Below are 13322 nucleotides of genomic sequence, written 5' to 3'. Positions count from 1 at the left end.
TTTCTCTCCCAGTGGATTCTTCTCGCCTTTTCACAAGTTCCTCACATTTACACATTCTCTTTTTACAGCCTCTAGCCAAGGGCTTGTTCCCGCACACACCCTATTCACTTGTATATCTCAACAGTAGTCAGGTTACCCATGGGTGGTCCTATTCATGGCATTAACACCAATACAACTCCCTCACGGAATAAAATAGGTGGTAAGTTTTCCTTAACCCTAAACCTTTGAAGGTCTACTATATTTGAATTTAATAAATTATACTATGATCTTTATTCAAATGGGAAATGTAGAGGAAGTAGACGAGTATTTATTTGATATCATGAAGTTTTAAAGATTGGGAGTTAAAATTGTACATATGTACAACAAACGCATCTTTGAATTATGCAGTCAAATTTCAATGTGCAAATAACCCATGTGTTTATGAAAGTTCACGACAATGAGCATGATATTAAGGATGTCTATTAGAGCAAAGGAGGTTGCAACTGGTAATAATCAGGCTTGATAAGTAAGTGTGTGTGTGCTATTTTTCATGTGTAATCAGGCTTAATAAGTGTGTGTGTGTGTGTGTGTGTGTGAGAGAGAGAGAGAGAGAGAGAGAGATATTTTTATCATGTGATTAATTGTAATTATATACATTTACGACGCTAATATAAGAGTTTTCTTCTCAGCAGCAATAAATCCAACTTATTAGAGTTTTGAAATCTACAAGTCCATGTCTTTGCAAGTCTACTAAATAATTATGTATATAGGGACAATTATGGCTCTACTAATTATGTTTATTGAGATTGATTGATTAAAAAAGCTTCTTTAAAGTTCAGAGCGCCTGCTACTCATCACTCACAAAGAGCACAGCCTTGCCAGTGTTGTCACCCTTGAGCATCCCAACAAATGCTTTTGCAAACTCCTCAATGCCTCTCCCCAGCACATCCGATTTGTAGCATATTTTGCCCTGTTGGAGGAGTGACATAACTTCTTCGTAAAAAGTATCCCATGAGTAGAGATAATAGAAGATCAAAAACCCTTCCATTTTTAAACTTTTCCCAACAACATTAAATAAATTCCGAACTCCATCCCTCTCATTTGATTCCTGGATTTAGCAAACATATGAATCATAGGTTACAAGTGTCAAAAATAATAATAATTCATAGAAAATAAAGCTCTGGATTTTTCACATTTTAATATTAAAAGAATTAACATGATATCGTACCTTGTTGTACTGAGAGACCATACCACATGCCACAATCCGTCCCTTTGGTCTGATATTCTCAAGTACTGCCTCAAGCATGGGCCCTCCCACATTCTCAAAATAAACATCAAATCCATTTGGGAAATATCTATGAACACACACACACACACACACACATATATAATAAAAAGGTTATATATATGTGTGTATGTGTACATCACTCACTCACACACACACACACACACATATATATATAATGTGTGTAGTTATAATATATTAGAAATGGAAAGGCCTTACCCTTTGAGCTATGACTTAACATCATGCTACTACCTCAACCTCCTCACCTGCACTCTAGCCATGGCCTTACCCTTTAAACCACAAGCTTCTTGCACATCTGCACTCTAGCCATGGCCTTACCCTTTAAACTACAACCTAACATGCTACGGCCTCAACCTTTGACCAACAAGATTCTCACCAATTGCACTCTAGACATGGCCTTATCCTATGAGCTCAACCTAACATGCTACTGCCTCAACCTCTAACCCACAAGTTTCTCACAATTGCACTCTCTTACAATGCACATGTCACTTTTGAACATTATTCCTAGAGTCCTGGAGATAAGATGATTTCAATAAGCTACCCTAACCACCTTATCCTCCTGAGAAAAAAGTGGCAAGCCTAGGAATGTGTCTTTTTTTTACATGTTAAATTCTAAAACTACATTATTGGTTATTAGTATGATACTACATAAGTGCTCATATAATTATTGGTTAGTGGTGATTAGTATGATACTGCATAAGTGCTCTTATAATTATTATACAAAACTACATAAGTGATTATTTGGTTAATGGTGATTAGGATGATACTACATAAAAGCTCTTATAATTATTATACAAAACTACATATTTTATACACACATAAAGAAAGAATATTAAATAAACTTTAACTTTGCTAAAAGAAAGTTTCAAGAGCTTCAATTTTCACATGCACATAAGCATTACAAAGCCCCTCAAGTGTTAGTAGTGTAGTGGTTAGAGTGTAACGATTAAAGTCCCAAGATGACGAGTTGGGTTCAATACTCGCCGTGTTACCGATGGCTAGAAGACTACCTATGGCTAGGAGACGACATTTGCAAAAAGGAGGTGAAGGAGGGCCTGCTCAAGGGATGTGTGAGTTGGAATAAGGCTTGATATGCTTTAGGTTGACATACCCAAAAATAACAACGCAAATAAAAATTCACCTTTTCAATGCTAAATCCAAATCCTTCTCATTTTTGTAATTGAATCCATCATCAAAATTATAAGCCTCCTTTAGCATCTTTACCTGTTTAAAATGATTTAAATATTAAGAAAAGTAAAAGAGAACCAAACACAAATCATTACTTTTTCAATTTTGCTAGAGGCCATGACAAATATTTCTCCAAAGACCATTATATATGTTGAAAGTTCTAATTTTGTAATATTAATTGTGTTATGTACAAAGTCTTGAAGATTTTTCTTTTTAATTGCTAAATGTTTATTTTTATAAAAGTCCCATCAAAATTCTCACACTTTGATAGAACATCAATTGCTTTCTATTGCACTATATTTTCAAATAATATGCCTATGCCTTTGAAGAAAAAAGAAAGAAGGAAATAAGGAAACCATCTTTCTAATCTATTTCACTATAGTCCTTTGGTCTAACTTAGTTACTTAAGTTTTATAGTGAAAAGATTCATTTAAAAGTAATCAAAGTGACAAGATTCATTCAAAAGTAATCAAAGTAGTATTTATTATTTCAAGATAAAACAAATCATAGAGGGAATTATGGAAGGTTTAATTTACTTCTTAACATCATCAAAGAAATCTTTTCAAGTAAGTTCTTAAAATAATAAAACTAACTATGTAAAACCTATATAAATTATTTCCCAAATTGTTTGCCTCCAGTTAAGTTGTTAGTGCACCAAATGACACAGTATTAGGCACTACCATGGGCCTTCTGGAGAAAAATTCCAAATAGAATAAAAAAACTAACTATATGAAACATATATAAAGTATTTCCCAAACTGTTCCCCTCCACTTAAGGTGCTAGTGCACCAAATCACATAGTAATTAGGCACTATCATGGGCCTTCATTGGAAAATTTCCTTATCTTTTATTAGATTCTCTCTCTCTCTCTCTCTCTCTCTCTCTCTCTCTCTCTCTCTCTCTCTCTCTCTCTCTCTCTCTGTGTGTGTGTGTGTGTGTGTGTGTGTGTGTGTGTGTGTGTGTGTGTGCACCCCCAATGACCCAAGCTATCTAAAACTCAAGGATGACAAGGTAAAAGATCATGTCGGGATTTATTTACCCATGCTTACACAATTGTCACTCTAATCTTTGTTGAACCTTTCAATGAGTACATTTACCTAGGTCTCCCCTAAATTTGGTTTGGAACCATTAAACCCACTCACAAGGTAAGGGACCCCATGAACCCACAAAAGTGCCATCTGATGTGAACATTCTTAGATTAGAAGAAAAGGTACACCTTCGTAATTGGGCAGGGGGACAAGGAATCATGGCATGGGGATTTCTATAAAATCATTTCTCAATGGGCCATTCTTTAAGTTTAGGCATCAATAAGGAAGCCAAAGATTGAGAAGAAAAGCTATATAAATACTTTGTAGATTTTTGAAAGCCGTTTTCTTGATCCCATGGAGGAAAATTAATTTCTCATTAATTTAGGCATCAATAAGGAAGCCAAAGATTGAGAAGAAAAGCTATAAAAATACTTTGTAGATTTTTGAAAGCCGTTTTCTTGATCCCGTTTTCTTGATCCCATGAGGAAAATTAATTTCTCATTAATTGGTCATTTGGGCCACATTCTCAGTAAATGAGTACATCACTTACACACATAGTCGGGACTTGTATAACTAGGAGAGAGAGAACAACCTTGTTAAAGTAAGGATCCTCTTTCTCCCCCATCCTTTTTTGGCTTTATATAGATGAGTTAGCAAATTTTAACTAAAGGCTCCTCCATTCTAGCTAATCGGTAGTTGTTGGAAAAGCATTTGCTCAATGCTCCACCCTTGTATTATTTCTACAGGTGATGGATATACTCTATTTTGTAAGGTCCCCTTTATAAGGAGTAGCTGTTATGGTGATGAGCACCTGACCATGTGGTAGTTCCCATTTTAGACATTGGATGGTGTAGCCAGATGGTTAAGAGAAAGCATATGTAGACTTGGCACTCCACCAAGTAGGATGCATGCTTGTGTGGGCTATGTGGCCAAGGGGACCAATTCACTCCATAAGGCACTTTGCTATCTTAGTTGCATGCAATGGATGCCCAATTTGTTAAAATGGCGGGGACAAGGAAATGCGACACAATAACCAGTCAGATTAAATGAACGAGTTAAAACCAAATCAACATTGTTTATAGTATTGAATCAAATGAGATACAACAACCAGCAAATGCGACACAACAACGAGCATAATCAGTCAGATTAAATGAACGAGTTAAAACCGAATCAACATTGTTTATAGTATTGAATCAAATGAGATACAACAAATGATAAATTCTTACTCTAATGTGAAAAAGGGCTAATCCCCAAAACCCTATCCTAATGCTAAGGAGCTTAACCAGCTCTCAGATCTTACAATTCTTATAGTGCTGGGAGTATTAGGCTCAAGCTACACACTCAGTAGGTGGCTTCTGTTCACTATCTTGTTCACTTCTTGTTCACTCTTATTCACTATCAGCACTGCATAAAAGAGAGGCTTTTATAATTATCCAAGTTGGTGAATAGCTCGTCCCATCGATGGTAGATAGACGAGTCATGATTTTAGCTTCATCTCCATAATCTTGCTACCAATATAATCAAGTAGGTGCAACCAACAATCTGCATTTGGCCAAATTGTGTTGGTTAGGTCAGCCTTGCAGAACTGTCTCTTGAGATAACTATGACCTACAATTCCTCCTTTGATGTAGGAATCATTTTTCTCCAAAAAAGTGGTACATTTCTATGGCTTTGCAAACCTTAGAGATGGTGTGAACTTGCATCTTTTAACACCTTCCCTCCTCAAGATCAGAGCAACATCTTTGAGCTTATGTTCACTCCGCAAGTCAGAAGCTGACTTCGATAGACTAATTCAGACAGCCTGATTCAGTTAGATGCTTCAATCAATTGACTCTTGATTGACTCCGTAGTAGGTTGGAAGCTGACTCCAGATGAAAGTTCAGTCAGTTGACTCCAACAACTAATTCCAACAGTTGACTCAAAACTATAAAATTAAAAATTAAAAAATCTCAAACATGTTTATTTTGTGGAAGACTATTGAGCCAGCTTCCTTACTGCAAGCATGGAGCAACTGTGAAGCCTTTCATTACTCTTCAAACACCTTCCCTTAAGGGAAGCTCCATCATGCCAAGACCTACTCTATGCTTGGAAAAGATCTCTTTGCCTAGGGCTTTAGTGAAGATGTTTGCAACATTCTCTTTGGTATTGCAATGCTGCAACACTATGTCACCTGAGTGTATCTTCTCCTTGATGAAATGTTTTCTGACTTCAAAATGCTGGTACTTTGATGCATGACTAGATTCTTGGCTAAGGCTTCTACTGATATGTTATCACATAGAATAGGAGGAGGAACATCAATTCCATAAAGGCCAAGTTCTTGCAAGCATCTTTTTAGCCAAATACCTTCACAGGTTGAGGTGGTTAAAGCTTTGTATTCAACCTATGTGGATGATAGACTGACTGTATTCTGCTTCTTAGAACACTATGAAATGGCTCCTACACCACCAAGAAGGATTGCAAGGAATCATGACACTTCAATGTGCAGATATCTAAGGTTCTGAACAATTGCATAGTTTTCGGCACGTAAAACTCCATTGGCCTTACCAGCCCCACCTGAACAAATCATTGCAGCTGCTGTAGGACAACCCAACTCTTCCTATTTTCCTAGGGGGATGTTCCGGGTACATGACACTTCACCTCTACCACCATTTGTTCTACCACCACAACCACCATAGGCTAAAATCAACCAAGTATTGATTGAAGAGTCATCAAAAGATATTGATTTGGTACATGAAGTAGAACTCAGAGGAGAGTACTATGAGGAAGCGGTGGAGGTCATACCTGAATTCTATGTTCTACAAAATAGCACGCCAGTACCTATGTTTCAAACCATGGTACAGTGGAAAGGTAAGGACATTAACTCAAACATGAGGAGAGGACCGCTACAATGTTTTGGCTATGGTGGGCCGCATCGAATCACTGAGTGCCCAAACAAGAATGTGGTTCATACGCGCACCAACCTCAACAATTAACTGTTTCACCCAATGACATGCCAATACTCACTTCTACTAAATGTGGTGTTGATCATTTGATCAAGGATTGTCCATACCGTGCAAGTGGTTTGACTTTCACTTCTAATCAGGCTACCATCCGAACCATTAGTGTGCAGCTTGGAAATATCACACCACTCAATGTCTTGACATGGGCCGAAGCCCAATTGGGAGACAAAAGGAAGAATTGAGCAGATGCGACCATTTCCAGAACTGGCCGTAGGAGACAAAAGGAAGAATTGAGCCCAATTGGGAGACAAAAGGGATGTCATCCTTCACACTTAGCTTTATCATGTGAACAACAAACATGGCCTTCTTGTCTAATTTTGCTAGGGCTTTAGCAATTAGATCAGTTGGTCTCTCCATAGAAACCATCTCCCAACAATCTTGGAAGAATAATAGTGATGACGACTCCATCTTTAGCTTCCATGTTACAGAGTTTGTACTATTGAGTTTTTTAGCTCCCTCCAAAAGTGTAGGCTACTCAAGTTGGGTGACATTGAGTCAGCAGAACAAGTAGCTGATTCCGCCTTTGGATTTTTACAACTAGAGCTGACTCCAACAATTGATCCTGACTTTAGTAAACCTAGCCAAGAAAGTAAACCCGGCCAAACGAGTAAACTCAATCAAACGAGTAAACTCGGGCCAAATCTGACTGCCGATTCCAGAATGCAAAAAGCTGTGCGGCAACTATCAGCAGCAATTGATGGCGGGCTATCAATATAGTAGGTCGACGACTTGTGAGTAGAAGGTCAATGGCTTGTGAGTAGGAGGTCGATGGCTTGTCACAGTAGTAGTAGCAGGAGGTCAACTCAGATGGCTGACTCTAACAGCCAATTTAGACTGCTAATTCCATCAGCCGATTTAGGAAGCTGATTTTAGCACTTGATTCAAGAAGCTAACTCTAGTAGCTACTTTAGACAGTGGATTCAGTCAGCTATTTTAGATTGCTAACTCTGACCGACGACAATGACAGCCGGAAGATGATGTGGCTTCATCAGGTCGAAAGATAACGTGGCTTTAGCAAGTCGAAAGATGATGTAGCTTAAGCAAGTTGAAAGATAATGTGGCATCAGTAAATAAAAAGATGATGTGGCATCAGCAAGTCAAGCTGATGCAGATTGATACTGAATCTGTAACCTAAGTGCAGAATGATTAGTACCAGAATGCAAAAGATTGACTTAGCAATTGTGTGGTGCCAATGTGGAGCAGTACGACTGCAGATTTGAAGCAGCATGTGACTGAAGTTGATGTAGATACCAGTGTGCTTGATCTCAAAGGCTAGGTGGCGCCTAGGAAAACTCTATGCAATGGCAGTAAACGAGGCTCTAATGCCATGTTAAAATGGCAAGGATAAGAAAATGCAACACAACGACGAGCAATCAGATTGAATGAATAAGTTTAAACCGAATCAACACTTTTTATATTACTGAATCAAATGAAGATCAAATGAGATATAATCAATGATAAATTTTGACTCTAATGTGGAAGGGATAATCCCCAAAACCCTATCCCAATGCTAAGGAGCTCAATCAGCTCAGATCTGACAGTTCTTATAGTGTTGTGAGTATTAGGCTCAAGCTAGAGACTCAGTAGAGGTGGCTTCTTCTTCACTCTTCTTATTCACTCTTATTCACTATCAGCAGCTACATACAAGACATACCTTTATAATGATCCAAGTTGGTGAATAGCTCATACCCGAATGGTAGATAGACGAGTCGGTGATTACAACTTCATCTCCATAATCTTGTTGGGTAGGTGAAACTAGTAATCTATAGTTTCCAGTCGGCCAAAATGCGTCGGTTAGGTCAACTCTACATAACTATCTCCTGAGATGACTGCAACCTACAATTCCTCCTTTGATGTAGAAATCACTTTTCACCAAACAAGCTGCATATTTCTTGCAAACCTTAGAGATGGTGTGACTTTGCATCTTTTAACATAGTTCTTGTACGATGATGCTAATAAAGAAGCATTACCATGAGCTTAATGCCAAAAGGAAAGTTACTAACTTTGTCTATATACTTTCGTATGACTAGAACTAATGACCTGTGACTATTTTTTAAGTTTTCTCCAACCTAGTGTGAAACCTAGTCATTTGTATATGTCAGTTTTGACAAATTAAGCAATATACATTCATTCCCTTGCAATAGGATACTTGTGAGATCTCCTTCTTCTCCCTGGCCTAGTGTGAAAGCTATTCAATTTTATATGTTTAACCTAGTGTGAAAGCTAGTCATTTGTATATAAGTTAGTTTTAACATTAAGCAATACACATTCATTTCCTTGCAATAGAATAGTGTGAAAGCTCTCCTTCTTCTCCAATATAGTGTGAAAGCTATTTACTTTTATATGCCCAACCTAGTGTGAAAGCTAGTCATTTTTATATGCCCAACCTAGTGTGAAAGCTAGTCATTTTTTATATAAGTCAATTTTGACATTAAGTAATAAACATTTATTTCCTTACAATAAAATACTTGTGAGCTCTTGTCCTTATCCCTACCCTCTTACTTGTGTTCTATTTAATGTTTCTTGCTTGATGGACGCTTGCTAGATAGGTTTGATTGTAGGCTTATTTCTTTTATTACCTTCTTCCCCATTCACCTTTTGTGGGAGAGAACCACCATGGAGGTTATGTCCTTCTTCCCCATCCACCTTTTGTGGGAGAGAACCACCATGGAGGTTATGTCCTTACCTCCACCTAGGCAAAGGAAGCTCTACCATTTCCCCTTGGCAAAGGAGCATTCCGATGTGAATTCTAGTGTAACAACAAAGTGAGGACTCAACAGATGAGGTAGCGCACCCACATGGGAAGTTGCATTTATGGCTCTATGGTAAAGTACCAAATGACACTTGATTCATCAAGGCTAAGGTAAGCTCTTTCCTTGAATAATGTTGTGAAACTAGCATAATAATATCATTAAAAGAAATTAATTTCATTTCTAATAAGACTCAATTCTCTTTAAATATATTATTTTGCACCAAAAGCAATCTTAAGAATCACTTTTATTTTGAAATCTTAAATTTTCTTTTCTCTCCTTCCAAAGTTATCTCAAGATAACTCCCCTTTAAAAGAACCACTTTTTTCAACATATTCTTATGGATGAAGCAATACATTTGATTACTTTTCAACATATTCTTATGGATGAAGCAATACATTTGATTACTTTTAATAATAGATCTTGTTTTATTATATGGGAGATTATAGGATATTATGCATAGATTATGATCTCTCTCTCTCTCTCTCTCTCTCTCTCTCTCTCTCTCTCTCTCTCTCTCTCTCTCTCTCTCTCTCTCTCTCTCTCTCTCTTGTTGACAAGAGTAGAGAAGTTAAAGTAGTAGGAATGTTAGGTAAAGAGGAGAGAGGCTTAGTGTAGAGATCAATGTTATTTTGTATTTTATGTCAATTTTTAGAAGTAATAGCAAGAAATTCCATATAAAAATATGCGTAATAATTAAAACTTATGAGAGCTAACAAAAAAACAAGTAATGAGAGGGGAGATAGAAAGCTTAAAGATAATATTAATATTTTAATATTCATGTAAATGATTAAAACTCCATCTTTTTTAACACGCGCACACACACACATATATAACACATAGAGAAAGAGAAATTCTTTAGATAATTAAAGGATGTGTAAAAAAAATTGTTAAAAAAGGTTCAATTCTCAACAAAGATGTTTTGAAAGAAAAAATAAATCTACCAAAATAATAATTGTTTCTCTTTGTATTAATAAAAATATTTTTCTCATGTTTTTTAATATTAAATATTTATAGGTTTTCAAACATTCACAAATATTATCCAAAAAATGATTTTTCCTCTTAAACAATCTTGCGAAAAAAATGCACAATTTATAAAAGATATCCATTGAAAAAAATTTAAGGGAACCCCTCGTAAGTTATCCATGCATCTCTCAATAGTGTTTTATATTGTGTGCAGCATTCTTTTTTTCATGTGATGTTAAAAAAAGTATAATTCAAATGCTACATTAGATTGGAAGCATTAGTATATTTGATGGTATTTTCATTCATATTTTTACCTACATTTTCTTTTTTTTTTTTAAAGAAAATCTTATAGTAGTACTTCTTTTAGCAAATTTATCAGTGGATTGGGGTCCCAACACTTGCCATTTTCTTCATTGTAGCATTGGTATAGGTGGTATAGAAAGTAGGCTATCTCTTGTAGTGCTAGTGTGTTGTAAGCATATGGTGATTGTCTTAAATAGGTTATGCTTAGCTTTGCGCATGAAAACCCTCCCACTATACATATCCTTGCTTTTCTACAAAATACGAGAGTATCATATGTCTATGAATTGGGAGTAGCTAGGTCCCTTGTATCCCACCAATCATTTTGGCATGCTTCAGTAGGGCAATATATCAATAGAGTTATAATCAAAGGCCTTTTGTGTTCCTTATCGGATACACATTCTCAATATTTCTTTTCATTACAAAGAAAGATAAAGGGAATTCGTGTGAGGCATATAATGTATAGAGAAAGATTCTTAACCTTCCAAAGTTGACATGAAAAAAACTCATGTAAGACATATAATATTGAAATTAATTGCACAATTAAATATAAAGAAATGAAAAACTTAAGCCTATTTTCAATTTAGTCCTTATTGTTTTCATGTTAGTTGAAGATAATATACAATGTTGTTGTTTTTACTCTATTTGATAAAACCTCTTCATCAGTAGTGCAAACCCTATTGTGAGCATGTAGTACCCTACCCCATCCTCTCTTTTTAGCTCAGCAAACCAAAGAAGGGGCTATAAGGACCATTTCATTGAAATGCAAATGAGATTCAAGGTGCTTCGAACATCTAGTTATTTTTAAAGAAAACTACAATGCTTTCCAAAAGCATTCTAAAAAGAATGTAATTTTGAAAGAAAAGTATAGAGATAATTATGATTGGGCCTACCCCACACTTCATTTGTTTGTAGTTTGGTGTATCTTTCACAAACAAATTATTAGGCTCTCTAGAGTACCTTTTCACACACAAATTATTAGGCTCTCTAGACAACCTTTCACACACAAATTATTAGGCCCTCCAGAGTGAAGAGAGAAAGGCAAGCATGTGAACCTTGCTTTACATAAGAAGCATTTGTTAGCCTAGCCTATCTTTCCACTCAAATGTTCATAGGAGAAGTTTGAAGCGCTATTTATGTCTCTATGCAAAGAGGTGCAAAGGGAAAATAGTATTTAGTAGTAAAAGTTCCTTTAAAAAAACAAAAAATAGATATATTAAAAGCTTATCAACAGTTCTATACAAGATTAAGGAATATCTTCCTAAACTCCCACCATTTAAGGGCATAGGGCAATATGTCCAACAACCCAGCGCCCAAAAAAAAAAAAAACAAATGTTTGTACAAAAGTTCCACACCCAACTACCAAAAAGAACTATGGGTACCCTTAGTAGTTGCCCGCTCCAAACAAGCAAACAAACAAATGTTTGTACAGAAGTTCCACACCCAACTATGGGTAACTTGGGTAACTACCAAAAAGAACTATGGGTACCCTTAGCAGTATATGGGTAACTGCCAAAAAGAACTATGCTTAGTAGTAGTGTAATAAACAGTAAAAACACTTACCTTTTCATCGCTACCAGCGCTCCCCACAACACGGCATCCCTTGAGTTTGGCTAATTGGCCTGCAAGAAGCCCCACAGCACCTGCTGCAGCAGAGATGAACACCTCTTCGTTCGGCTTAAGCTGGGTGATAATGTTGAGCCCAACCCATGCAGTGTGCCCTGGCAAACCTGCAAACCCACATTAAGGATTTCTTATGATCAGACCTAAAATCAAATGGATATAAAAGAAAGTAAGAATTTGAACGATTTCCTTGCTAATAAAGCGGTTTAATTTGGAGTACCTAGAACTCCTAGGTAGTGCGTGAGAGGAATGTCAGCTCTGTTGCGATCAATTATCTTAAGGCGTTGGGCACCAGGTACAACAGCATAGCGGGCAACATGTGTGAGACCATAGACTGTGTCTCCTTCATGGAAGTCGGGGTGATCAGAAGCTATCACTTTGGACAAGGTCTCAGCCTCCAGCGGCTGCATCCATTTACAAAAGCATAAACAAGAGCAAACGTTAGCTGCTAAAGTTAACTGCATTAAGGTGATGTGGGTGCAGTAATATTAGAATCACCTTTCCGATCTCGAAAACTGGTATTCCTTCGATCCCGTTGACTTCGTTCATGCGCTCCCGGAGGTAAGGATCCACAGATACCCACAGAACTTTCAGGATCACGTCCTTGGAGCCTGGCGGAGGTGGGCGCGTGAACACAAACTCTGATTCTTTCACTGCAAAGTTTGCCTCAGTGACCCATCCCTTGGGCCTAGCCACAAGCACAACCTCCTTGTTTGGAAGGCGCTCTATAAGTGCATCAGTAGAGGCCATGATCCTCTTCAGCTACTGATCAAAGTGAGCGCGGATGAAATGTGCTCCAATTATCAAGTTTCAACTGGCAAACATACAAGCTTCTCTCTCTCTCCCTCTCAACTGTTGGTCGTATATGCCTTAGTGTTGCATTCTACAGACGTTAATACCCCCCTCTCTCTCTCTCTGTGTCTGTCACACAGTCAGTGAGCAACACCACACAAACTGTGTGCCCCCTCTCTCTCTCTCTCTCTCTCTCTGTCTGTCGCGGTCAGTGAGCAACACCACACAAGCTGTGTGAATTGCTCGAGTAACCAACCTCCAAACGTACTGCTTGCTTTAGTACTGCAAAGTTTGCCTCAGTAACCGGGCCGACAAGCACAACCTCCAACTGAGTTCTCGTATTTATACGGCACGATATAATTTAATATCTATATAGTAAATTAATATGGCAC

General features: G+C 37.3%; 1 protein-coding gene across 1 annotated transcript; it reads right to left on the bottom strand.

Annotated features, from left to right (window-relative positions):
* Nucleotides 1-594: 594 nt before the first annotated feature.
* LOC147634087 (2-alkenal reductase (NADP(+)-dependent)-like) lies at nt 595-13119 on the bottom strand. The gene is made up of 6 exons (XM_086805193.1): nt 12637-13119; nt 12359-12542; nt 12079-12245; nt 2427-2509; nt 1208-1334; nt 595-1087 (listed from the first exon to the last, which is right to left on the bottom strand). Exons 1-6 carry the CDS (start codon nt 12886-12888, stop codon nt 827-829), a joined length of 1074 nt encoding a protein of 357 aa, XP_086661319.1. The 5' UTR covers nt 12889-13119; the 3' UTR covers nt 595-826.
* Nucleotides 13120-13322: the final 203 nt, after the last annotated feature.

The sequence above is a fragment of the Cibotium barometz genome, chromosome 11, assembly GCF_041138505.1.
Source record: "Cibotium barometz isolate CiBa-2024 chromosome 11, ASM4113850v1, whole genome shotgun sequence".
In the NCBI taxonomy this organism is placed as follows: domain Eukaryota; kingdom Viridiplantae; phylum Streptophyta; class Polypodiopsida; order Cyatheales; family Cibotiaceae; genus Cibotium; species Cibotium barometz.
The sequence above is the reverse complement of the archived record's forward strand: the minus strand, read 5'-3'. Positions and strand labels throughout refer to the sequence as shown.